This window comes from Coenobita brevimanus, chromosome 29 (assembly GCF_032717465.1).
Source record: "Coenobita brevimanus isolate Jiangsu-jjx chromosome 29, ASM3271746v2, whole genome shotgun sequence".
NCBI lineage: Eukaryota > Metazoa > Arthropoda > Malacostraca > Decapoda > Coenobitidae > Coenobita > Coenobita brevimanus.
In genome coordinates this window covers 28,641,443-28,666,805 of record NC_136982.1, presented here as the reverse complement: position 1 = coordinate 28,666,805, position 25,363 = coordinate 28,641,443, and the positions used below count along the sequence as shown (strand labels likewise).

General features: G+C 41.0%; 1 protein-coding gene across 1 annotated transcript in view; it reads right to left on the bottom strand.

The window, feature by feature from the left end:
* The window catches only part of LOC145394930 (putative polypeptide N-acetylgalactosaminyltransferase 9), a 329,055-nt gene that overhangs the window by 134,635 nt on the left and 169,057 nt on the right, over nucleotides 1-25,363 (bottom strand). The window contains exon 8 of the mRNA XM_080268680.1: nucleotides 810-938. Within this exon, the coding sequence (XP_080124806.1) occupies nucleotides 810-938 (129 nt within the window). The remainder of the gene's footprint in view (nucleotides 1-809; nucleotides 939-25,363) is intronic.

Sequence of the window (25,363 nt, the reverse complement as noted above, 5' to 3'; positions counted from 1 at the left end):
AATGTTGTGGGGTGGATGTGGATGTGGTTGAGAAGATTAGGAGAATTACACTGAGGTCGTCTGGACATGTGAAGAGAATGGAAAATGAAAGACTGACTAAGAGGGTGCATGTAGGTGAGGTGGAGGGAGGGAGAGGGAGGGGTAGAACGAGGATGAGGTGGAGGGATGGAGTTGAGAGGTATATGAGGGGGGGGGGGGTGAGTTGGGGGGAGGGTAGTCAAATGGTGGGTGACAAGAGCGACTTGGAGGCGTTTTGTCTGCGGCCACCCTTTGCAGGATTAGGGCGTCGGGCTACAGATAGGTAGATAGATTAATTTTCTTACTTTTGATTACCCAGTACATTAGCTTTAGTGGTACTGGACAATAGTATGCAACTCATAATCATCAACATCCTTCACAAGTTTACCAGATTCACATGGAGGTGAGAAGATCCAAGGCCAGTTTCTTGAGCTCTTGGGACATAATTGATGACAAAGAAAGCTATAGGGTGAGATCTCTCCCATTACTATGCCACTGGCATTATAATGTTGTTTGTACCATATGTGCTTGACAGTGGGTCTTCCATATTCCTACAACTCTACAAAGATGGACATTTGCAGCTCCAGTTCCAGCCCCTTTTTGTTGCCTTTTACAAAAATACAGTGAACAGATGGATCATGAGCTTCTTCCTTCGTCGCAACAAAACATGTACTGATATCTTTTATATGACAAATTTGTAGTCAATTTTTATCATATAAAGATGTAGCTAAATCTTTGGCAACCCTTACTCCAGCAATAATAAGTACCCCCAAGACCTTAAAAGCACGCACCTCTCCTGAAGCCACTGCATCACCAGGCACGAAGAGCTCAGGGTAGACATTCTCTAGGTACCATTTGAAAGACTTGCACCCTAGGTTTTCACGCAGCTTCTTGCGCTCATTAACATCTCCAAAATCTCCCTGCAAAAGATACTGAGCTTTGTGGACATACAACATAAATATGGTATCAGTAGCAATATGAAAAACCTGTCCCAAGCTGGAAAACAGGAACAGAACATGGGGTAAAATAGGTGAGGTTATACATAGCCAGTGTGTTAGTGATGACTATGGTCTCATAGTATGACCTGACTAATGCACTGTACAAATGACTGTGTGACACACCATTTATTCATTCATTACCTAATCCAGTGTTGCCCCATGAGAAGAGTAGGAGCCCAGGGCTGGGCAAGTTGGTCCTGACATTTGAGATGAGAGTGACCAGCCTCACTCATCCCTGAGTGGCATTATATGTGCAATAAACCCCAACCACTCCTTGCATATAAACCTGCACCAGCTCAATCTGACTGAAGCACCTTAACTGCCCACTAAACCACCAGGCACCATAATTTGGTTATGTGGTTACCACCCAGTGTAATAAATGGCTTCCTGGTGTACAGGAAACCATTTGGCTTGTCACTCAGTGTAGAGTTGCCCATAGACAGAAAGAAGGGGAAATAATGAAATAGACAAAAGAGGAAGGATGGAAAGAAGGAAGGCAATAAGAAAAGGGCAGGCACCCGACAGCAGTACTACACTGAGTGAGTGGATGGTGAGTGTCCCCACCAACCACCAATCACTATCAAATAATCTGGAATGCAGTGACTAAGGTGATGGTATTATCTGATGCTATTAAAGAAAGAGATACATTAGAAACAAGCTACTGTAGATGTCTTTTATTACACATTTCAGTTACATCCACTTCTCTGGTAAAATCAAACACTTGCGGTGTAGTGGAAGAGCATTTGCTTTGAAAATGAGAGGATCCAGGACTGATTCTCAGGCCAGTGGAGCTGATGGACACTTCCAAGCTTCTTGTCCCTGTTCACCTAGCACTAAGTAAGTACCTGGAACCACTGTCTGACTCACGTCTTCTTCATTTCTGCAACATTCGTGGACTTTCCTCTAACTTTCACTTTGTTAAGCACCACCTCTCCTCCTCTTCCTAACCGAGACTCAGCTGTCTAAGGCAACTGATAGCAAACCCTTTTCCGCATCCTCTTACTTTCTCTATACTCATTTTAAAGGCAAAGATGGCTGTTGTGTATATGTACGCAACGACTTATCTTGTTCTCGTGCTTCTGGACTTGATTCTTCTGAATTCTCTACTCTCTGGCTTCGGCTTTCCTGTCATTCTCTGACTAAATATATCTGCGTTGTTTACATATCCTCTCATTCTACTGACTATGAAAAATTCTTCAACTATCTTACTTCTACGATGAAAAACATTCTATCCATTTCTCCTTTCTCTGAAATTTCCATTCTAGGAGATTTCAATGTTCATCACCACCTTTGGCTCTCCTCTCCTTTCACCAATCCACCTGGTGAACAAGCCTACATCTTTTCTATCTTTAATGACCTAGAGCAGCTTGTACAGTACCCTACCCTATCCCTGACCACCTTGGAGAGAGCTCCAACATACCTAACCTCTTCCTTACAACTAATCCTTCTGCTTACACTGTTAACCTTTATTCTCTGTTGGGCTTCTCCGATCAAACCTTATTATCTTAACCTGTCTTATTGCTCCGGTACGGCCTGTGGACCCTCCAAAGAAACGTCAATTGTGGCACTTTGGAGCTGTGGATTAAGAAACCCTCACGCAGTTCTTCTTTGCTTTTTCCTGGAATGATTATTGCTTCCATGGCCGGAGGCCATCTGTGTGTGCCTTGCACATTACGGAGATTATTCTCTCGGGCATGGAAGCATACACTCCCTTCTCATATCCTTTGACTAATGCAAAACAGCCTTGGTTTAATCACGCTTGTTCTAGTACTGTCCACAACAAGAAGAGGGCCTATAAAAGGTACCAGAGCCAACCCACCCCTAAATCACATCTTTTTATATCTCTGCCCGGAATCTTGCTAAGTCTGTTCTCCGCTCTGATAAAAATAAAATCATCCATACTAAATGCTCTCAACTCTCCTACTCGAATTCTTCCCGATCCTTCTGGCACACTTCCAGAAACCTTTCTAACAACTTTACCTCATCATCCTTCCCTCCTCTTTTCTATTCTGACAGCTCTGTAGCTATTTCTTCGCTCTGACTTTCTCCTCCAATTCCACCTTAGACAATTCTGGTGCCGTTCCTCCATCACTTCCCCCCCTCTGACTTCCAAATGGTTGTCATTAAAATTTCTTCAGCTGATGTATTTTCTGCCATCACTGGCCTTAATACTAATAAGGCATGTGGGTCTGATGGAGTCCCTCCTGTTGTCCTCAAGAACTGTGCTTATGTGCATGCACCCTGCCTAGGTAAACTCTTTTGCCTTTGTCTGTCAACTTGTATCTTTCCTTCTTGCTGGAAGTTTGCTCTCATTCAGCCAGTCCCAAAGAAGGATGACCATACCCACCCTCTAACTATCGTCCAATTGCTTTAACATCCTGTGTCTCAAAATGTTCCGTGTAAATTCTTAACAAAAATTTTAATGCATCTTTCCCATCACTACCTTCATTCTGATCGTTAGTACGGGTTCCGTCAGGGACGCTCCACTGGCAATCAACTCACCTACCATTCAGACTCCTGGTCATCCTCCTTTCGGGACTTTGGCGAAAGCTTTGCCATAGCACTTGACACCTCAAAGGCATTCGATCGAGTCTGGCATGAATCTTTAATTTCCAAACTGCCATCTTACGGTTTCTATCCTTCTATCAGTGCCTTCATTTATAGCATCCTTTCTGGTCATTCTATAGACTCTGTTGTAGACTGCCATCATTTTTTTCCTAGATCTATCAACAGTGGTGTTTCTTAGGGCTCTGTCCTATCACCAACTCCCTTCCTTTTATTCATCAATGACCTTCTGTGCTGTACATTTAATCATATCCACTCATACGCTGATGATTCCACCCTTTGCCTTTCCATTCAGTTCCTGCAACGTCCATCTCAGCAGTTACTTCAACAAACAAGGGATGAGGCTATGGCACACCTAACGTCTGACTTGGCTCGTATAGATGACAGGGCAAAAATAATCTTGTTCTTTTTAATGCATCAAAGACTCAGTTTTTACACCTATCAACCCGACAAAGTCTTCCACAGGAGTACCCACTGATGTTTAATAATATCCAGCTCAATCCTGCATCACCCTTGTACATGCTTGGGATTTCATTCACTCAGGACTTATCATGGAAAGATCATATTACATCTTATGTAAAATCCGCTTCCAAGAGATTAGATGTGCTAAGCCGACTTCATACCTTCTTACCCCTGCACAGTTGTTGACTTTATACTGTACACGGGTTTTATTCGTCCCTGTGTAGAGCACAACTCTCATGTGTGGGGAGGCTCCCCAAATACAGCTCTTCTCAACAGGGTGGAGTCAAATGCTTTTCATCTCATTAATTCTCCTCCTTTTACTGGCTCCCTTCAACCTCTGTCTCTTCGCCGCACTGTTGCATCTTTATCTCTTTTCCATCACTACTTCAATGGTCACTGCTCCTGCTCCTCTGAACTTTCTGCTTGCATCCCTCCACCTCTACGACAGGCACACAGCACCCGTCTACCAACAAACTCCCATCCCTTTTCTGTCCAGCTCTCTAATGCATGAGTTAACTGTTACTCCCAGTCCTTCATTTACACAACAGGTCAACTCTGGAACTGTCTCCCTCTGTCTGCATTTCCTACTTCCTATGATCTCCAGTCCTTCAAATGCAGTGTGTCCAGGCATCTCAAAATAAATGGATCTTGAATCTGTCTCTCTTTTGTATTTTTTTTTCTTCTTGGAAGGAATGGTCTGGAGGCTCCTGACCTTTGGTTCCTTGTTCCTTGTATATACAGTAAGACCTCACAATAATGGACTAATTGGGGCCCATGCCATTCCGAAAAATGCCAAATTCTGATAAATGCGACATTCGGACTTCCCCCTGCTAAACTGGACTTTTCCGATATATCAGACATTAGTCCGGATCGTATGAACGGTTTTCAAACTGTTTTGACTACCATTGCAGTACTGTACTGTGTTATAACTTCACTACATCAGTCAAATGGTATAATACTGTATATGTAATAATACTGTAATAAACATGTCATTTATTTAACTTATTGTGGTGAACATAGCTGAAGTGGTCAGGCAGTCTGGACTGCTTCTGGCTTTAACAGACTTTTTCCAATATACAGGAATTTAGTCCGGTAGCTCCTCCAGTCCGATAAAAGTGAATTCCGGTCTATTGAAGTCCGTTATATCGAAAATTTACTGCATATACAGTATATAAAAAAAAAAATTGACTAGTAGGTTAAACTCTGGGATAAGACTCTAAAGTCTCCTCACACACACACACACACACAAAGAGGCACCAGGCAGGCAGGACGCATGTCACATCGCTCCGCATCTGGCCAAACCTGGCCAAGTGGCCATATCTAAATTAGTATCTTTATACAAGTCAAGCTCTGTACCAGGTAAAATTAAATGGTGTCCTAATATAAAAGAAGTTTTAAATAAAACTGTTGTTCAAATAGCAAAATAAACAAAGTAGTGCAGGAATGCGCCCAGCAGCGTCAGCTGATTAATTGTTTTGTCTGCGCCATGGAATGTAAGCAGGATCTGTGCTCTTAGTACCACATGATGTCCACATACTTTAGTAAAGCAAATTTGGAAAAGAAAAGGGATAAAGGTAGAAAGCAGGATGATGATTTCTACCAGGAACTGGTTGAAATGGAGACGTACAATAAGCTGGTAGAACAGGTAAACAGATTGGAGATGGCATTACAGACTGAAATGGATGAAATTAAGAAACAGTTGCGCATGCAGGAGGAGGAAATAGAGGAATTATAAAAAGAAAGCCCACAAGAAAGACACAACTATTCAGCCACTGCAAATTGACTTAGGACCTCCCCCCACAAAGTATTAAAAAACACAGAAATCATAGTATATCACAATGTTTATTCATAAAATGTCATTCATTAATATGAAATCATGTTTCCCTTGTTTTTCAAAACCAGTTGGATATATTTTGGCATGGAATCACTTAGATCTTTAGTGGAAAAGTTTCTAGAGAAGGGAAAGAAGTTGTATGCGGCTTTCATGGATTTGGAGAAAGCATATGACAGGGTGGATAGACAAGGATTGTGGAAAGTGTTAAGAATATATGGAGTAGATGGGAAGTTGTTGAATGCTGTGAAGAGTATGTACGATGGTGCGAAGGCTGCAGTGCGTGTGGATGGTGAACTAAGTGAATTTTTCTCTTTGAAAGTTGGTTTGAAACAGGGATGTGTCATGTCGCCATGGTTGTTCAATCTGTACATGGATGGGGTAATAAAAGAGGTACAAGGTAGGGTAGTGGATGTTGGAGTGGCCCTGGTGAGAGAGGATAGTGTTTGGAAACTCCCTGTACTGTTGTTTGCAGATGATACTGTGTTGTTGAGTGAAGACGAAGGGGAGCTGCAAGGCTTGGTGGATGAGTTTGAGAGAGTGTGTAAGAAACGGAACCTAAAGGTGAATGTAGGGAAGAGTAAAGTGATGGTCTTTGAGAGAGGTGAAGTCAGTGAATGTATAGCGAGGTTGGATGGTGAGGAATTGGAAAATGTGAGTACGTTTAAGTATTTGGGTAGTGTGATGAGTAAGGATGGAGGTTTGGAGGGTGAAGTGCTTGAAAGGGTACAGCAGGGAAGAAAGGTTGCTGGTTCCTTGAAAGCAGTGATAAGAAACAGGGAAGTGAGCATGGAAGTAAAAAAGTTACTACATGACAGTATTGTGATACCAACTCTAACGTACGGAAGTGAAGCTTGGATATTGTTGGAAGGACACAAGTCAAGAGTGAGAGCAGTGGAAATGAGTTATTTAAGAGGAGCCTGTGGAGTCACGTGGAGAGACAGGCTGACGAATGAGGATATAAAGGAGCGTTGTGGTGTTGATGTGGATGTGATAGGAAGCGTTGTGGGGAACACACTGAGGTGGTTTGGCCATGTGGAGAGGATGGAGGGTGAAAGACTGACGAAGAGAGTGTATGTGAGTGAGGTGGAGGGTGGAAGAGGGAGGGGGAGACCGAGGATGAGATGGAGGGATGGGGTGGAGAGGTATATGAGAGAGGGGGGTGTGAGTTGGGAGCAGGGTAGTGAAATGGCAGGGGACAGGGCGACTTGGAGGCGATTTGTTTGTGGCCACCCCAAACGGGATTGAGGCGTCTGGCAATAGATAGATAGATAGAATCACTTAGATCTCTGAAGTAATCTAAAGACATTTCTTTGCACCAAACATTTGTCAGTTCAGTCTTGAAGTTGTCCACATTGGGTGTCTTCTTCTCTGCCATGATTTTCTTCATCTTTGCCCAGTAGTTTTCTATCGGATTTTAGATCCGGCCTGTTGCCATGCCAGTCGAGGACCTCAATCCGATTATCCTGAAGGCACTTGGTCACCTTCCTTGACTTGTGACATGGAGCTGAATCGTGCTTGAAAAAGCTGCACCCATGAATAGCAAAAAAGTTAAATGATCTTCCAGAACTTGAATGTACTGGCCACCATTCATCATCAAGTTCTCAGGAAGAAAGTAGAGGCTTCCCCTTCCTATTTCACCTGAGAAACACCCCCTACCATAGTCGGCACCATGTAAGCAGGGTCATATTGACCACAGGAGGCAGGGCAACAAACCTTGGCAGAATGCACCTGGAACACTTGAAATGTGCTTTCATCAGAAAACATAACTTTTCTCCACTCATCTGATGTCCAGTGTGCATACTTCTTGGCAAACAGAATGCGCTGCTTCTTCTTGCGGTCAGTGAGAAGCGGTTTCTTGGTTGTGGTGTGGCTTGGCAAACCCAGCTCCTTCTGCAAGCAGTGTTGGATAGTTCGAACTGAGACATCTTGTAACAGCTGGGGATGCAATCTTTTCAATTCTGCTGCTGTCAGTCAAGGATTCTTAATTACAGTACTTTCCTCTTCAGAAGCATATCTGTACCTCTGGAAGTCCTCCTCTTCTTTCCACAGCCATGTTTGTGCTCTGGTAAGAGATCAGGTGGCAGGCTGCGTGCTGCAGCAGGAATAAGAATCTTCATGACAGTCGACTTTGCGCGTCCAGTACATTCACTAATCGTGCTGATAGGGACATTATCCTGCCTCCATGCAATGATATGGACCCTCTCATCCCTTGAGCAGTACTTTCCAGCCATGACAACTCAACTCCAGGAAAATAATAGGGCAAACAGTAATGCATATGAAAAGAGAGAGAGGTACTAGCTCGGAGCGATGGGAACACATACTCCTACTCTTGCTTCTGGGCAAGCACTGACGTGCTGAGTGTTTCACCACCTCCCACCAGCACCAGAGGAATTGCCAGTTACTTCTTGTCCAAAAAATTCAGTTGGTACAGGTGGGAACACAAAGACAGACAATTCTCCCATAGCAATTCTGTGTGTATAGCTCCTAAGTCAATTAGTGGTGAGTGTAGATGAGCTGACAGAAGAAGTGAGTTCATTTAGAAGGAAAACTGGTGAAATAGTAAGTACAGTAGTCAACCACAAGAGTATCATGGAAGCGTTAAAAAATGATACAAAGACAACTTGGAAAGTAAGCAATCTGATAGATCAGAGCAGTGATACTGAGGAGAAGATAACACAAGTGAATGAAGCGATGCAAAGCTACAAAAATGATGTGGAAACCACTTATGCTGAAATGGTGAAAGTAAAGAAAGACTTAGAAACAAGGGTTGAAGAAAAAAGCATAAAAAAGGAAGTGAAAAGAATAATCCAAAACAATCCTAAACTGGTCTGAGATTCAGCAGCTATCACCAAAGCTACAGTAATCACTGGTATAGAAGATGAAATAAAAAACAAGAGCTCGAGAAACAAAAAGGAGATGGCAAATGTAATGAGCATATTGAAGGAAGTATCAGAGGAAATCTGTAATAAAGACATAAAGGAACACAGAAGGCTAGGGAAATATGAGAGAAATAAGTCAAGGCAACTAAAGGTAAGCTTCCAGACGGTAAACAGTGTGGAGGAGATACTAAAAAATGCAAAGAAACTCATGGAAAAAGAGGAATTCAAAAATGTATGGATAAAAAGATGCCTAACTCAACAGGAACTGTAATTACTAAAAGAGAAGAGGAAAGAAGCAAAAACAAAGAACGAGGGAAGCTCAGAGAAGGAGAAGAATACATTCTTTTACAAAGCAATTGGATTGCAGGTTAAAAAGTGGTACATAACCAGGAGGGAATAAAGAGGAGGAAGGTAGTAGACCCAAGTCATGACAAGTATGTAAACAAGATGATTAAGCTGAAGTACTCATTTTGTAGATGGAATGGTATCTAAATTATTACAGATGAATGATTATATCAGAGAAAATGAACAACATATAATATGCCTAATTGAAACAAAACAAACACCAAGGATATCAAATGCCATCCTAAACTTAGAGGAATACAATATATGGAGAAGAGATAGAAACTTAAAAAAGAGGAGGAGGAATTATAATATTAACAAAGAAAAATCTAAAAGTCTAAAGAAATAGAACTAGATACACCCTTACACGTAGAACTGATTGCAGTAGAGATCAGTACATCTCAAGGGAAAGTCTATCTATCTATCTATCTACTGCCAGATGCCTTAATCCTGTATGGGGTGGCCACAAACAAATCACCTCCATGTTGCCCTGTCCCCTGCCATTTCACTGCCCTGCTCCCAACTCACACCCCCCCCTCTCTCATATACCTCTCCACTCCATCCCTCCATCTCATCCTCGGCCTCCCCCTCCCCCTCCCCCTCCCTCTCCCCCCCTCCACCTCACTCACATACACTCTCTTCGTCAGTTTCTCACCCTCCATCCTCTCCACATGGCCAAACCACCTCAGTGTGTTTCTCCTAACGCTTCCTATCACATCCACATCCACACCACAACACTCCTTTATATCCTCATTTGTCAGCCTGTCTCGCCATGTGACTCCACAGGCTTCACTTAAATAACTCATTTCTACTGCTCTCACTCGACTTGTGTCCTTCCAACAAGGTCAAGGCTTCACTTCCATTCATTAGAGATGGTATCACAATACTGTCACGGAGTAATTTTTCATTTCCATGCTCACTTCCCTGTTTTTTATCACTGCTTTCAAGGAACCAGCAACCTTTCTTCCTTGTTGTATCCTTTCAAGCACTTCACCTTCCAAACTTCCATCCATACTCAGCACACTCCTCAAGTACTTAAACATACTCATATTTTCCATTTCCTCACCATCCAACCTCACTGTACATTCACTGACTTCACCTCTCTCAAAGACCATCACTTTACTCTTCCCAACATTCACCTATAGATTCCGTATCTTACACACTCTCCCAAACTCATCCACCAAGCTTGCAGCTCCCCTTCGTCTTCACTTAACAACACAGAGGCATCTGCAAACAACAGTACAGGAAGTTTCCAAACACTACCCTCTCTCACTAGGGCTGCTCCAACATCCACTGCCCTAACTTGTATCTCTTTTGTTACCACATCCATGTACAGATTGAACAACCATGGAGACATGACACATCCCTGTTTCAACCCAACCTTCAAAGAGAAATATTCACTCAGTTAACCATCCACATGCACTGCAGCCTTAGCACCATCATACATACTCTTCACAGCATTCAACAACTTCCCATCTACTCCACATATTCTTAATACTTTCCAGTCCTTGTCTATCCACCCTGTCCTATGCTTTCTCCAAATCCATGAAGGCTGCATACAACTTCTTTCCCTTCTCTAGGAACTTTTCCACTGAAGATATATGAATGAATATCTGACCTACACAACCTCTTCCCTTCCTAAAGCCTCCCTATTCTTCTCTAACTAATTCCTGTTATTTTCCTAACTCTGTCAATAAGTATCCTACCATACACTTTTCCTATTACACTAAGATGACAAATGCCCCTATGATTACCACACACTTCTTTTTCCCCTTTTCCTTTGTACAAGGGAATAATTATACCTGACTTCCAATCCTCCAGGACACTACCTTTCTTTCAGGCCAATCTGCACATTTTCCACATCCATTCTACTACTATCTCTCCCCCATACTTCAGCATTTCACATCACACTCCATCAATTCCTGAGGCTTTCCCCAATTTGACTTTCTTCATTGCTTCCACAACTTCTATCCTACTGATTTCTTCCTGTCTTCTCACCTCCCTCCTTCTCCCAGCCATTCCCCAACCACTTATACTCACATTACTTCCATTTTCTATGTTCAACAATTCCTTAAAGTGTTCTCTCCATCTGCTCACTATTTCTCCCTTCTCCACTAGTAATCTACCACTTTTATCTTTCACTCCCCTACTAACTTCACTGCTACCCTGTCTTACTCTTTTCACTTCTTTCCAGCACATTTTCTTAGTCCCTCCGTCTTACACTCAAATTCCTTCCAAATTCCTCATCCACTCTCTTCTTTCTCTTACTAATCATTGCACCTCTCGCTTCCTTTCTACATATAACTCTCTCTTACACCTCTCAACTTCTTCCACTCCCCTATTTCTCATCCATTCATTGTATGCTTTCTTCTTTTGTGTCACAGCCTGTCTCACCTCTTCATTCCACCATCCTGTTCCTTGCACCCCCTTCCGTCTTCTCTTCACCCCACACACTACATCACATGCTGCACATATTTCTGCTGTGATTATCTTGCACACACCTTTTACATCCCCCATCTGCTCCAATTCATATTTACCGAATCGTTCCTCCACTTCTCTCTTATATTCTGTCTTCTTCTCATCCTCTTGTAAACTTTCCACTCTCCTTGCAACTAGACCTTCCTCCTGTCCATCCCTTCTGCTATTTCTCCATCTTACTTGGATCTTAATTCTGGCCACCACCAAGCAGTGGTCAGAAAGTCCACTCCTCCAACCTCTATAAGCTCTTGCATCCATTACACATCATCGCATTATTCATCCACACACACATAATCAATCATTGCCTCCTTTCATTTAGTTCACCATCCACCCTTCTCCTCACTCACCATGTATACCTGTGGATCATTTTGTGCCTGAAAAGGGTATTGGCTATCACCACCCCTCTCCCGGCACAAATGTTCACTAACATACTGCCATTCTCATCTATCTCAGCAGGCACACCCCACTCACAAACTATCCACCTTCACATTTCCTACTTTACCATTCACATCATCAATCAATAACACTCTCTCACTGTAGCAAATTTATACATGCCACCCAGATCAAACACATGGGAAAGAGGTGAATATGAGGACCTGGCATAGAGTACAATTCAGAGTTTAAGAGCGTTACTACACAGAATGGAACAGAAAACGGAAAGAATTATACTAACTGGACATTTTAATACAAATATAAATTTTAATACTCTAGATATAATAAGCCAAGAAAGCTGTTGGGACCAAAAGCTCCTGGATCTCGTGCAGGAGTTTTCCTAACGCAACATGTAAGAGAAAGCACCAGAAAAAGAGGACTCGATGTACCCTCAGTACTAGATCTTATAGTATTTACTAGGCAAGAAAACGATGTTGACAATTTAATGTATCACCCTCCAATTGCCAAAAGCGACCATGCAGTAATAAACTGCAACTTCAGGATTGCATATGACATAGTTAACCCTATGAGATTCAAATGACTATTTTGATCGTCATTTCAAATCCAACCTCAGAGATTTCAATGATGCTTTTAATCGTCATTTTATGAAACTTTTTAAAGAAATTCATCATAAATCACATTTACGAGTCATAACAAAGAGACTCGACCCTGACGCAAAGGAATGGTTGCTCTATCCCTGGTGGGTACTGCACAGCTGGTCTGACTCATGGCTTTGTTTCTTTATCACTTTATTCTTGGCAAGTATTTTTCTACAGCAAGGTATAAAATTATTAGTTTTTGCCTAAATTCAACTCGTCACTTTGACTTTTTATATTCTTTGTTTTCCTTTTTTGAACATACTACGATAGAGTACAACTATTCAGCTTCAAAACAACACCATAACAGCATCCTATCATAAAAAGTGTATTTACTCTGACCGATCACAGAAAAAGACTGCAAAGCAAATATGCGGCCGAGACTAAAATAAAATTGCGCCTCTCTTTTGCTTTACCGCACAATAAAATGCAAAAATTACCAAAATCTATATATCATTGTAAAGATAATTTATTGTAGTTTTACATGGTTTAAACCAGAATTACATATCTACATTAGTTTTTTTCTTTACCGAATATTTTTCTACGGCAAGGTATAAAATTTTTGGTTTTCCCCTAACTTCAACTTGTCATTATGACATTTTATTTTCATTGTTCTCCTTTTTTAACATACTACAATAAAGTACAACTATTCAGCTTTAAAATGACACCAAAACCAACATTCTGTCATGAAAAGTATTTACACAGTAGGATCAAAGAAAAATAGCATGCTGCGAAGATGTGGGTAGAGTGGCTGACTCTAGCACTGACACAATGTGCCCAGCCCCGAAACCTGATAGGGTTAACAGCAATGAAAGTTACAAAAAGATCCTAAATTATAAAAAGGGAAACTACCATGACCTAAAGAAGTACTTCTTAGAAACAGATTGAGAAAAGGAGCTTAGAGGACAAGATTTAAATGCTACATATAAAAAATTCCGTGAACTCAATGAAACAGGAGTCCAGCAGTATATTCCACAGCACAAAGAAACAGGAATGAAAATAAAGAAATGGTTTAATACAGAATGTAAAAAATCAAAAGAAAAAAAAGAGATGTTGTGGAACAGATACAGAAGACACAAATGTGAAAGGGTATATAACAACTAAAAAATGGCAAGGAATGATTATACAAGAATAGGGAGGAAAGCCCAAAAACAGTCTGAGGGGGACATCATAAATAAAAGTAGTGATCAACCAAAGCTATTTTACAGCTACATCAGAAGCAAACCAAAGTAAAAGATAAAATATAATCCATTACGGATGAGGGGATCACCTATACACAAGAGAAGGATATTTGTGAAGCACTAAGTAAGAATTTCCAATCAGTTTTTACAGAAGAAAATAATTTTCAGAGGGATGATATGGAACATGCATGCCCACACATATTACCAGATATATACATATCAGAAAAAGAAATACAGGAGAAGTTAAATATATTAGACAAAGGAAAAGCAAATGGTCCCGAGGAAATTTCATGTTGGGTGCTACATGAATGTGCGAAAGAGTTAAGTAAACCATTATCTTTAATTTTCAAGGAATCCTTGGGACAAGGCAAACTACCCGATATTTGGAAGAAAGCAAACATTGTTCCCTTATTCAAGAAAGGGAACAGACAAAATCCACTCAACTACCGACCAGTATCACTAACCAGCGTTGTAAGCAAGGTATTAGAAAACTGAGAAGAAAATTTTGGGTAAATCATCAAGAAGAACACAATATGAAAACAGAAAGACAATTTGGTTTCAGAAGGGGAAAATCATGTGTTACTAATCTGTTGAGCTACTATGACAGAGTAACAGAAACATTACAGAAAAGAGAAAGATAGCTGGACAGCATCTATTTAGATTTCATGAAAGCATTTGACAAGGTACCGCACCAAAGACTTTTATGGAAACTGTACCATCAAGGAGGAATCCGAGGCAAACTGTTTTGTTGGATGCAAGATTTTCTCAAAAAAAGAGAAATGAGAACCGTACTAAGGAGAAATTACTCATCATGGAGGGAAGTGACCATACTAAGGAGAAATAACTCATCATGGAGGGAAGTGACTAGCAGAGTTCCACAGGGCTCAGTGCTGGCACCAATCATGTTTTTAGTGTATTTAAATGATATAGATAGTAACATTGGAAATGAAAGCTATCTAAATACGTTTGCTGATGATGCAAAAATACAAAGGAAAATTACTAACGCAGACTCTTGTGAAGTGCTACAAGAAGAATTATATCAACTTTATCTATCTATCTATCTATCCATTGCCAGACGCCATAATCCGTAAGGGGTGGCCATTTGACTTTGAGTTATTTGTTTTACAGGGAAGGGTACTAACCCTGCACCAACCCACTTGCTGGCATGTAGGGAGCACGTATGATTTGGTTATGTGGTTATCACCCAGCATTGTAAATGGCTTCTTGGCTTACAGGAAACCATTTGGCTTGTCACTCAATGTAAAGCCACGTGTAAAGGAAAGAAAAGCAATAAGAAGTGACAGGAAAGATGGGAGAAATAAGAAGAGAGGAGGGCAGGAACAGAAAAAGAATGATAAAGGCTAAACAAGAAGTAGGCAGCACTACATCAAATGAGTGGATGATGGTCACAACCACCTACCACTAAAGGAGCAATACATGGCACATGGAATTCAATGTGGACAAGTGTCATGCAATCAACTTTGGTAAAAGTGGAAAAAGACCTGATTGGGATTATGTTAGGAAGTGAAATCCTACACACATAAGAAAGAGAGAAGGACCTAGGTGTGATTATCAATAACAGACTATCTCCGGCAGACCACATCAGTGAGAAGGTACGGAACATGTATACACTGCTTGCAAATATGAGAATAGCATTCACATACATAAATGAAGACATGCTAAGAAAGATAATAACATCATTCATCAGACCAACCCTGGAGTATGCGTCAGTAATCTGGAGTTCTCATCTCAAAAAACAAATAGATAAGATTGAAAAAGTTCAAAGGGACGCTAGAAGATAGGTACCAAGCTTAGAGGGTCTAAGCTACGAAGAAAGGCTAGAAAAACTGAATCTACCTATACTCCAGGAGAGAAGGAAAAGAGGAGACATGATTATGCTACATAAATGCATATGTCAGAGAGAAAATAGACATAAATGATTACATATCCTATGAGGATGCATCAGTAAGAGGACACTGCAAAAAACTGCACAAAAAGAGAGGCGATACAGATGTAAGGAATACATAACCTATGGGGTTGCATCAGCAAGAGGACACTGCAAAAAACTGCACAAAAAGAGAGGTGATAAAGACGTAAGGAAATTTAGTTTCCCAAACAGGGCAACTGATCAGTGGAATGCACTACCGAATGAAATAATGTGTGCCAAAACAATTCATGAATTCAAGGATATGTACAATAAAAATGGTTTAAGACACAGGACAGTACAAGCTTGACTCATTCCTGTAAAGATACAATTAGGTAAGAACACACACACACACACACACACACACACACACACACACACACACACACACACCTGGCAAAGCGGATATATAAGTGGATATCTCATCCCTCTGAAAATTATTTTCTTCTGTAAAAACTGATTGGAAATTCTTATTTAGTGCTTCACAAATATCCTTCTCTTGTGTATAGGTGATCCCCTCATCCGTAATGGATTATATTTTATCTTTTACTTTGGTTTGCTTCTGATGTAGCTGTAAAATAGCTTTGGTTGATCACTGCTATTATTTATGATGTCCTCCTCAAACTGTTTTTGGGTTTTCCTCCTTTTTCTTGTATAATCATTCCTTGCCATTTTTTAGTTGTTATATACCCTTTCACATTTATGTCTTCTGTATCTGTTCCACAACATCTCTTTTTTTCTTTTGATTTTTTACATTCTGTATTAAACCATTTCTTTATTTTCATTTCTGTTTCTTTGTGCTCTGGGATATACTACTGGACTCCTGTTTCATTGAGTTCACGGAATTTTTTATATGTAGCGTTTAAATCTTGTCCTCTAAGCTCCTTTTCTCAATCTGTTTCTAAGAAGTACTTCTTTAGGTCATGGTAGTTTCCCTTTTTATAATTTAGGATCTTTTTGTAACTTTCATTGCTGTTAACCCTATCAGGTTTCGGGGCTGGGCACATTGTGTCTGTGCTAGAGTCAGCCACTCTACCCACATCTTCGCAGCATGCTATTTTTCTTTGATCCTACTGTGTAAATACTTTTCATGACAATGTTGATTTTGGTGTCATTTTAAAGCTGAATAGTTGTACTTTATTGTAGTATATTAAAAAAGGAGAACAAAGAAAATAAAATGTCATAATGACAAGTTGAAGTTAGGGGAAAACCAAAAATTTTATACCTTGCCGTAGAAAAATATTCGGTAAAGAAAAAAACTAATGTAGATATGTAATTCTAGTTTAAACCATGTAAAACTACAATAAATTACCTTTACAATGATATACAGATTTTGGTAATTTTTGCATTTTATTGCACAGTAAAGCAAAAGGAAAGAGAGGCGCAATTTTATTTTAGTCTCGGCCGCATATTTGCTTTGCAATCTTTTTCTGTGATCAGTCAGGGTAAATACACTTTTTATGATAGGATGCTGTTATGGTGTTGTTTTGAAGCTGAATAGTTGTACTCTATCGTAGTATGTTTAAAAAAGGAAAACAAGGAATATAAAAAGTCAAAGTGACGAGTTGAATTTAGGTAAAAACCAAAAATTTTATACCTTGCCGTAGAAAAATACTTGCCAAGAATAAAGTGATAAAGAAACAAAGCCATGAGTCAGACCAGCTGTGCAGTACCCACCAGGGATAGAGCAACCATTCCTTTATGTCACGGTCGAGTCCCTTTGTTATGACTCGTAAACGTGATTTATGATGAATATTTTACAAAAGTTTCATAAAATGACAATTAAAAGCGTCCTATTATAAATATGTAAGTCTTGTTTATGTTTATGTTTACCTGATTTGTAAATCATTCAGGAGTTTTCTAAATATAAATGTCAATCTTGTTTATGTTCTTAACATACATTCAACCAATTTTTTTCATGCCATTTTTCAAGATAGTTTTTTTTTTTTTCTATGGTATTATAACTGACAATACATTTACAATAAAAGTCCTCTCATTAGGCATCTGGTCTTATGGTATTTCCAGTCTTTCAGCAGTTTTCATAAAAAGACCCATTACGAAAGTTCTCTGCCCCTGCGGCACATATGCTAAGCCGATCGGCACCCACAACGAGGTCGCCAGCTTATCATTATACCTCATACCAATTAATCTGGCCAGGCATGTATGGCAACACTGTTCCTGTCGAGATTCTGATTGGCTGGAGGTGTTTGTTTGATTTCGTTGTTGCTAAAACTGATACTCTTTTTATTATCAGAGATGATACTGAGTTTATCGAAAATACAATTGTCAAAAGCAATAAGAAATCCGTTATATACTTAACAAAAATGAAATTTGCGTAGGAAGATAGAAATATGAGTCAACAAAGTATTATAACAGTCCAAGTCAAGGTCAGAATTCGAACAATTCCTTTAAATCTCCAACCCTCGATAATATAACAGAAAATTAAGGAAACCTGCTTAATCTAAGTGTTGGTGAAACACACATTTAAATTTTAAGATCAGTCCGTACCCTTAAATCGTGCCACAACTATGAATAATTAAAAATTCTAATGAAAAGAGGAGTTGTGCGGGAAGGGAGGTTTGAAAAAATTGCGAAAATCAAAGTAGGCTAAAGGAAAACTATTTCATTATATCTCCTCTATTAATACAGTACAGACTGATCTTAAAATTTACATGTGTGTTACACCAACGCATAGTTTAAGCAGGTTTCCTTAATTTTCTGTTTTATTATCGAGTGTTGGAGATTTAAAAGAATTGTTCGAATGCTGACCTTGACTTGGACTGTGATAATACTTTGTTGACTCATATTTCTATCTTCCTATGAAAATTTCATTGTTTTTAAGTATATAACGGATTTCTTATTGCTTTTGACGATTGTATTTTCGATAAACTCAGTATCATCTCTGATAATAAAAAGAGTATCAGTTTCGGCAACAACAAAATCGAACAAACACCTCCAGCCAATCAGAATCTCGGCAGGAACACTGTTGCCATACATGCCTGGCCAGATTAATTGGTATGAGGTATAGTGGGCTATACCTACTTCTTTTCATAATAATTTAGCATTTTTCATAACAATTTAGCACCAATAAATACTGTATTAGACTTTCTTCTACATCTAGCGTTTTGAAGTCCAATTTAACGCGAAAATTTGAACAGTTCACCTAGAGCTTACTGCATTTTAGTGTTGAGTTTATTGCTTTTGAAGATTTCTATTTGCCAACACTGCATATGGAGTTGGCCACCATGACCAGGGATGCCATTTGGTATTTTGCATTACCAAATATGGACAAATTTGGTAGCAACAAATCCATCTGGTAATGAATCAGCATGATTCATTACCAAATGGATTTTTCACATGTATGTAGATAAAGAGGCTGGAGATGGTGGACTGTCTGCTCTCTTGATTAAGCTGCGAGCCTACACAGTGTGACAATAATCAACATACTGCTAATTATCAGTTATTTCCATTTGTATTAGTGAAGAATAAATGCTTGCTTTAAAGACTCTGGAACTCGTACTGAAAAGTTAAATTTCGTGATGAAAACTGAGGAATTTGGTAATGTGGACGAGTTCAGATCTGGTAACCCTGATCATGACACTTGAGTGTCTGGCTTTGTGAGGGGGACCTTTCAAAAGTTTGGAATATTTTACGGTGCTCATATGTAAATACACCTAGGTTAAGTTCATGGGTACTGATCCATTAAATGCAGTGAATATAAGTTGCTTAATAAATAATTTGTGCTTAAGATAGGGCAATGATTAGGGTGGAGTAGTTGGTGAGTGGGGTGTGCCTGCAGAGATGGATAAGAATGGCAGTGCTTTAGTGGACATTTGTGCAGGGAGGGGGTTGGTGATGGCCAATACTCTCTTCAGGCACGAGATGATCCACAGGTGTACATGGCAAGTGATGAGAAAGGTGGGTGGTGAACTGAATGAATGGAAGGCAATGACTGAATATGTGTGTGTGGATGATAGGATGAGAAGGTGTGTGATGGATGCAAGACCATATACAGGGTGAGGGAGTGGACCTTCTGACGACCACTTGGTGGTGGTCAGAATCAAGGTCTAAATGAAATCGAGGAATAGTAGAAAGGAAGGACAGGAGGAAGTAGTTCATACAAGGAGAGTGGAAAGGTTACAAAAGGATGGAAAAAAGGCAGAATATAAGAGAGAAGTGGAGAAGCGACTAGGTATATATGGATTGGAGCAGATGGGTGACATGGAAGGTGTGTGCAAGATATTCGCAGAAGAATCTGTGTGGCATGTGAGGTGGCGTGTAGGGTGAGAAGATGAAAGGCGCTGCAGGGAACAGCATGGTGGAATGAAGAGGTGAGACAGGGTGTGGCACAAAAGAAGAAAGCATATAGTGGGTGGATGAGAAACAGGGGTGTGGAAGAAGTTGAGAGACGTACGAGAGAGTTATATGTAGAGAGGAAGACAGAGGTGAAAAGATTAGTAAGAGAGAGTAAGAAGAGAGTGGATGAGGAATTTGGAAGGAATTTGAGTGTAAAGTGGAGGGATTGTAAGAAAACACTCTGGAAAGAGGTAAAGAGAGTTAGACAGGGTGTCAAAGAAGTTAGTCGGGGAATGAAAGATAAAAATGGCCGGGAATGAAAGAATAAAATGGTCAAGTAGATTACTAGTGGAGAAGGGAGAAAAGAGAGCAGATGGAGAGAGCACTTTAAGGAACTGCTGAACGAAGAGAATGAAAGTAGTGTGAGCATACCTGACCGGGGAATGGCTGGGAGACAGAGGGATGTGAGAAGAAAGGAAGATATCAGTAGGATGGAAGTTGTGGAAGCAATGAATAAAGTCAAAATGGGGAAAGCCCCAGGAACTGATGGAGTGTATGGTGAAATGCTGAAGCACGAGGGAGAGAGAGTAGTAGAATGGATGTGGAAGATGTGCAAGTTGGCCTGGGAGAAGGGTAGAGTCCCCGAGGATTGGAAGTCAGGCATGATTATTCCCCTGAAAAAAGGAAAATGAGAAAAAGAAGTGTGAGGTAATTACAGGGGCATTTGTTTTCTTAGTGTAATAGGAAGAGCATATGGTAGGATACTTATTGACATTATATGGCAGGATACTTATTGACAGTTAGGGAAATAACAGAGGAATTTGTTGGAGAAAAACAGGGAGGCTTTAGGGAGGGAAGAGGTTGTGTAGATCAGATATTCATTCTTAGATCTTTAGTGGAAAAGTTTCCAGAGAAGAAAAAGAAGTTCTATGTGGCCTTCATGGATTTGGTGAAAGCATATGACAGCGTGGATAGACAAGGACTGTGGAAAGTATTAAGAATATATGGAATAGATGGGAAGTTGTTGAATGCTGTGAAAAGTATATGATGGTGCTAAGGCTGAAGGGCATGTGGACAGTGAACTGAGTGAATTTCTCTCCTTGAAAGTTGGGTTGAAACAGGGATGTGTCATGTCCCCGTGGTTGTTCAATCTGTATATGGATGGAGTTATAAAAGAGATACAGTGTAGGGCAGTGGATGTTGTAGTGGCCCTAGTGAGAGAGGGTAGTGTTTGGAAACTCCCTGTACTGTTGTTTGCGGATGATACTGTGTTGTTAAGTGAAGACAAAGGTGAGCTGCAAGGCTTTGTGGATGAGTTTGGGAGAGTATGTAAGAAATGGAATCTAAATGTGAATGTAGGGAGGAGTAAAGTTATGGTCTCTGAGAGAGGTTAAGTCAGTGAATGTACAGTGAGGTTGGATGGTGGGGAAATGGAAAATGTGAGTACGTTTAAGCACTTGGGTAGTGTGCTGAGTATGGATGGAAGTTCAGAGGGTGACGTCCTTGAATGGGTACAACAAGGAAGAAAGGTTGGTGGTTCCTTGAAAGCAGTGATAAGAAATAGGGATGTGAGCACAGAAGTGCAAAAGTTACTGCATGACAGTATTGTGATACCAACTCTAACATAGAGATGTGAAGCTTGGACCTGGCTGGAGGGACAGAAGTCACGAGCGAGAGCAGTGGAAATGAGTTATTATTTGAGAGATGCGTGTGGAGTCACATGGAGAGAGAGACTGACAGATGAGGAAATGAAGAAGCGCTGTGGTGTGGATGTGGTAGGAAGAGTTAGGAGAAACACATTGAGGTGGTCTGGCCATGTGGAAAGGATGGAGAATAAGAGACTGATGAGGAGATTATGTGAGTGAGGTGGAGGAGGGGAGAGGGAGGGGGAGGCCAAGGATGAGATGGAGGGATGGAGTGGAGAGGTATATGAAAAAGGAGGGTGTGAGCTGGGAGCAGGGCAGTGAAATGGCAGGGGACAGGGCAACATGGAGGCAATTTGTTTGTAGCCACCCCTTATGGGATTAAGGTGTCTGGCAATAGACAGATACATAGATAAATAGATAGGTTGACCAATAATATTTGCTAGATACTGTGATTGCATTGGGGTGACCGACCATGACTGCTAGAAACTTTCTGACAGGATTTCCCAGTCATTCAGCAGTTGCTGCTCTTTCAGCACCGCTTGGTCCCGAAGATGCCAAATGACAGGACCTTTACTGTATTTTATTATGTTAAAAGCATGCTGAATGAATAAGAATGATGTAGCCTAAAAATATATGCCATATTATTCATTATACGTGCAAACTTTCAAAAATTTTGAAGAAAATCATAAAAATTATCCATCCATCCATCCATCAACCAATCCTATGTTGCCCCATGAGGAGTGGAGGAGCCTGGGGTTAGGCAAGTTGGTCCTGTCATTGAAGATGAGAGTGACCAGCCTCACTCATCCATGAGTGGCATTACATGAGCAATAAACCCCAACCACCACTTGGATATAAACCTAAGCAGGCTCAATCCGATTGGAGTGCCTTAATTACCCACTAACCCACCAGGTGCCATAATTTGGATATAGGGTTACCACCCAGCCTAGTAAATGGTTTCCTGGTGTACAGGAAACCATTTGGCTTGTCACTCAGTACAGAGTAGCCCACTGGCAGAAGGAAGGGGAAAGAATGAAGGAGAAAAAAGGCCAGAAGAGGGAGTGTAAAGTCATCCGTAGGCAGAAGTGGAAAGAATGCAGGAAAAATTTTACAATCATTAAAAAACACACACACAAAAATAAATAAATAAAACATAAAAAGGACACAGTGTTTTGCCTACACATGTCATGACATGTGTAGCCTGGGCAACATATGTAGAAGCATGTATGGACAAATTTGAGGGGAGCGAGAGAGTGCTTTTGACTGGAGACAAGAACGGCAAAGTTGGGAATGTACGAGTGGATGGAGTGGTTGGTCAGTGGGGTGTGCCAGCTGAAGCAGATGGGAATGGTAGTGCTTTGGTGGACATCTGTGCTGGTAAGGGGTTGGCAATAGCTAACACCTACTTTCGGCATAAGATGATCCACAAGTATACATGGAGAGTAATGAGGAGGATGGTGAACTTATTGAACGAAAGGCAATGACAGACTACGTGTGTGTGGATGGGCGAATGAGAAGACAAGCCCTGGATGCAAGAGTGTGGAGAGGGTGGGGGAATGGAGTCTCGGACCATCACTTAGTGAAGAGACGAAGGGGAAGACAAGAGGAAACAGCTCCTGTGAGAAGAGTGGAGAAGGTGCAAGATAGTGAGAAAATGGCAGAGTATAAGAGCAAGTGGAAGAAAGATTGGGAAGGTATGAGTTAGAGCAGATGGAAGGAGTGGAAGACATATGTAAGATATTCACGGAAGAGATAGGCGCAGTGTGTGAGGTGGTTTGTGGAGTGAGGAGGAGATGCAGGGGTGTGCAAGGGACAGCATGGTGGAATGATGAGGTGAAACGAGCTGTGGAACACAAGAAGAAGGCATATAGTGAATGGCTAGCGAGTAGAGGTAGGGGAGAAGATGAAAGAAGAGAGAGGTATATGTGGGCAGGAGAAGGAAGGTGAATAGACTGGTGAAGGAGAGTAAAAAGAAAATGGATGAAGAATTTGGGAAGAATCTGAGTGTGAAATGGAGGGAGAGTAAGAAATTGTTTTGGAAGGAGGTAAAGAAAGTAAGGGGAGTGAAAGATAGGAATAATAGATTGTTGGTGAAGTAGAGAGAAAAATTGAGGAGATGCAAGGAGCACTTTGAGGATATGTTGAATGTACAGAGTGAGTGCAGTGCGAGTATAAGTGGTTGGGGAATGGCTGGGAGAAGAAGAGATGAGAGGAGGGAGGAAGAGATCAGTAGGGCGGAAGCAGTGGAAGCAATGAAGATAAAGATGGGAAAGGCCCCAGGAATTGATGAAGTGTGTGGTGAAATGCTGAGGTATGGGGGTGAGATTGTTGTGGAGTGGATATGAAAGTTGTGTAGATTGGCTTGGGAAGAGGGAAGGGTTCCAGAGGACTGGAAATCGGGTATAACTGTTCCTTTATACAAAGGAAAGGGGGAGAAAAAAGTATGTGGTAACCATAGGGGTATTTGCCTTCTCAGTGTGACTGGTAAAATATATGGTAGAATACTCATTGATAGGGTTAGGCATGTGACAAAGGAGCTAGTTGGAGAAGAACAAAGGGGATTTAGGAAGGGAAAAAGGTGTGTAGATCAGATATTTGTTCTAAGATGTTTAGTGGAGAAGTATCTAGAGAAGGCAAAGTGTATGCTGCCTTCATGGACTTGGAGAAAGCTTATGACAGAACAGATAGGCAAGGTATGTGGAACGTATTAAGAATATATGGAGTGGAGGGGAAATTGTTGAGTGCTGTGAAGAGTATGTACGAAGGAGCTAGGGCTACGGTGCAAGTGGATGGCAAGCTGAGTGATTTCTTTTATCTCATTGTGGGACTGAAACATGGTTGTGTGATGTCTCCATGGCTGTTTAATATACTGTATACATGGATGGGGTTGTAAAGGAGGTGCAAGGTAGGGTAGTGGATGTGGGGGTGGTTCTAATGAATGAGGGTGAGATTTGGAAGATTCCGATGTTGCTGTTTGCTGATGATACAGTATTGTTGTGTGATGATGAATGGGAGTTGCAAGGTTTGGTGAATGAATTTGGGACAGTGTGTAGGAGGAGGAATCTGAAAGTTAATGTAAACAAGAGCAAAGTTATGGTGTTTGAGAGGAATGAAGTCACAGAATGTACAGTGAGGTTGGATGGTGAGGATATGGAGAATGTTAGTGCATTCAAGTACTTGGGTAGTGTGATGAGTAAGGATGGAACCCTGGGGGATGAAGTGCGTGAAGCAGGGGAGGAAGGTTGTTGGTTCACTGAAAGCAGTGATGAGAAACAGGGAGGTGAGTATGGAAGTTAAGAAGTCACTACATGTTAGTATTATGATCCCTACCCTGACGTATGGAAGCAAGGCGTGGACCTTGCAAGAGGGGAACAAGTCAAGAGTGAGAGCAGTGGAAATGAGTTACTTGAGAGGAGCATGTGGAGTGACATGGAGAGACAGGTTGACGAATGCAGAAGTGAAGGAACGTTGTGGGGTGGATGTGGATGTGGTTGGGAAGATTAGGAGAAATACACCGAGGTGGTTTGGACATGTGGAGAGAATGGAGAATGAAAGACTGACTAAGAGGATGTATGTAGGTGAGGTGGAGGGAGGGAGAGGGAGGGGCAGACCGAGGATGAGGTGGAGGGATGGAGTCGAGAGGTATATGAAGGAGGGGGGAGTGAGCTTGGAGGAAGGTAGTTAAGTGGTGGGTGACAGAGCGACTTGGAGG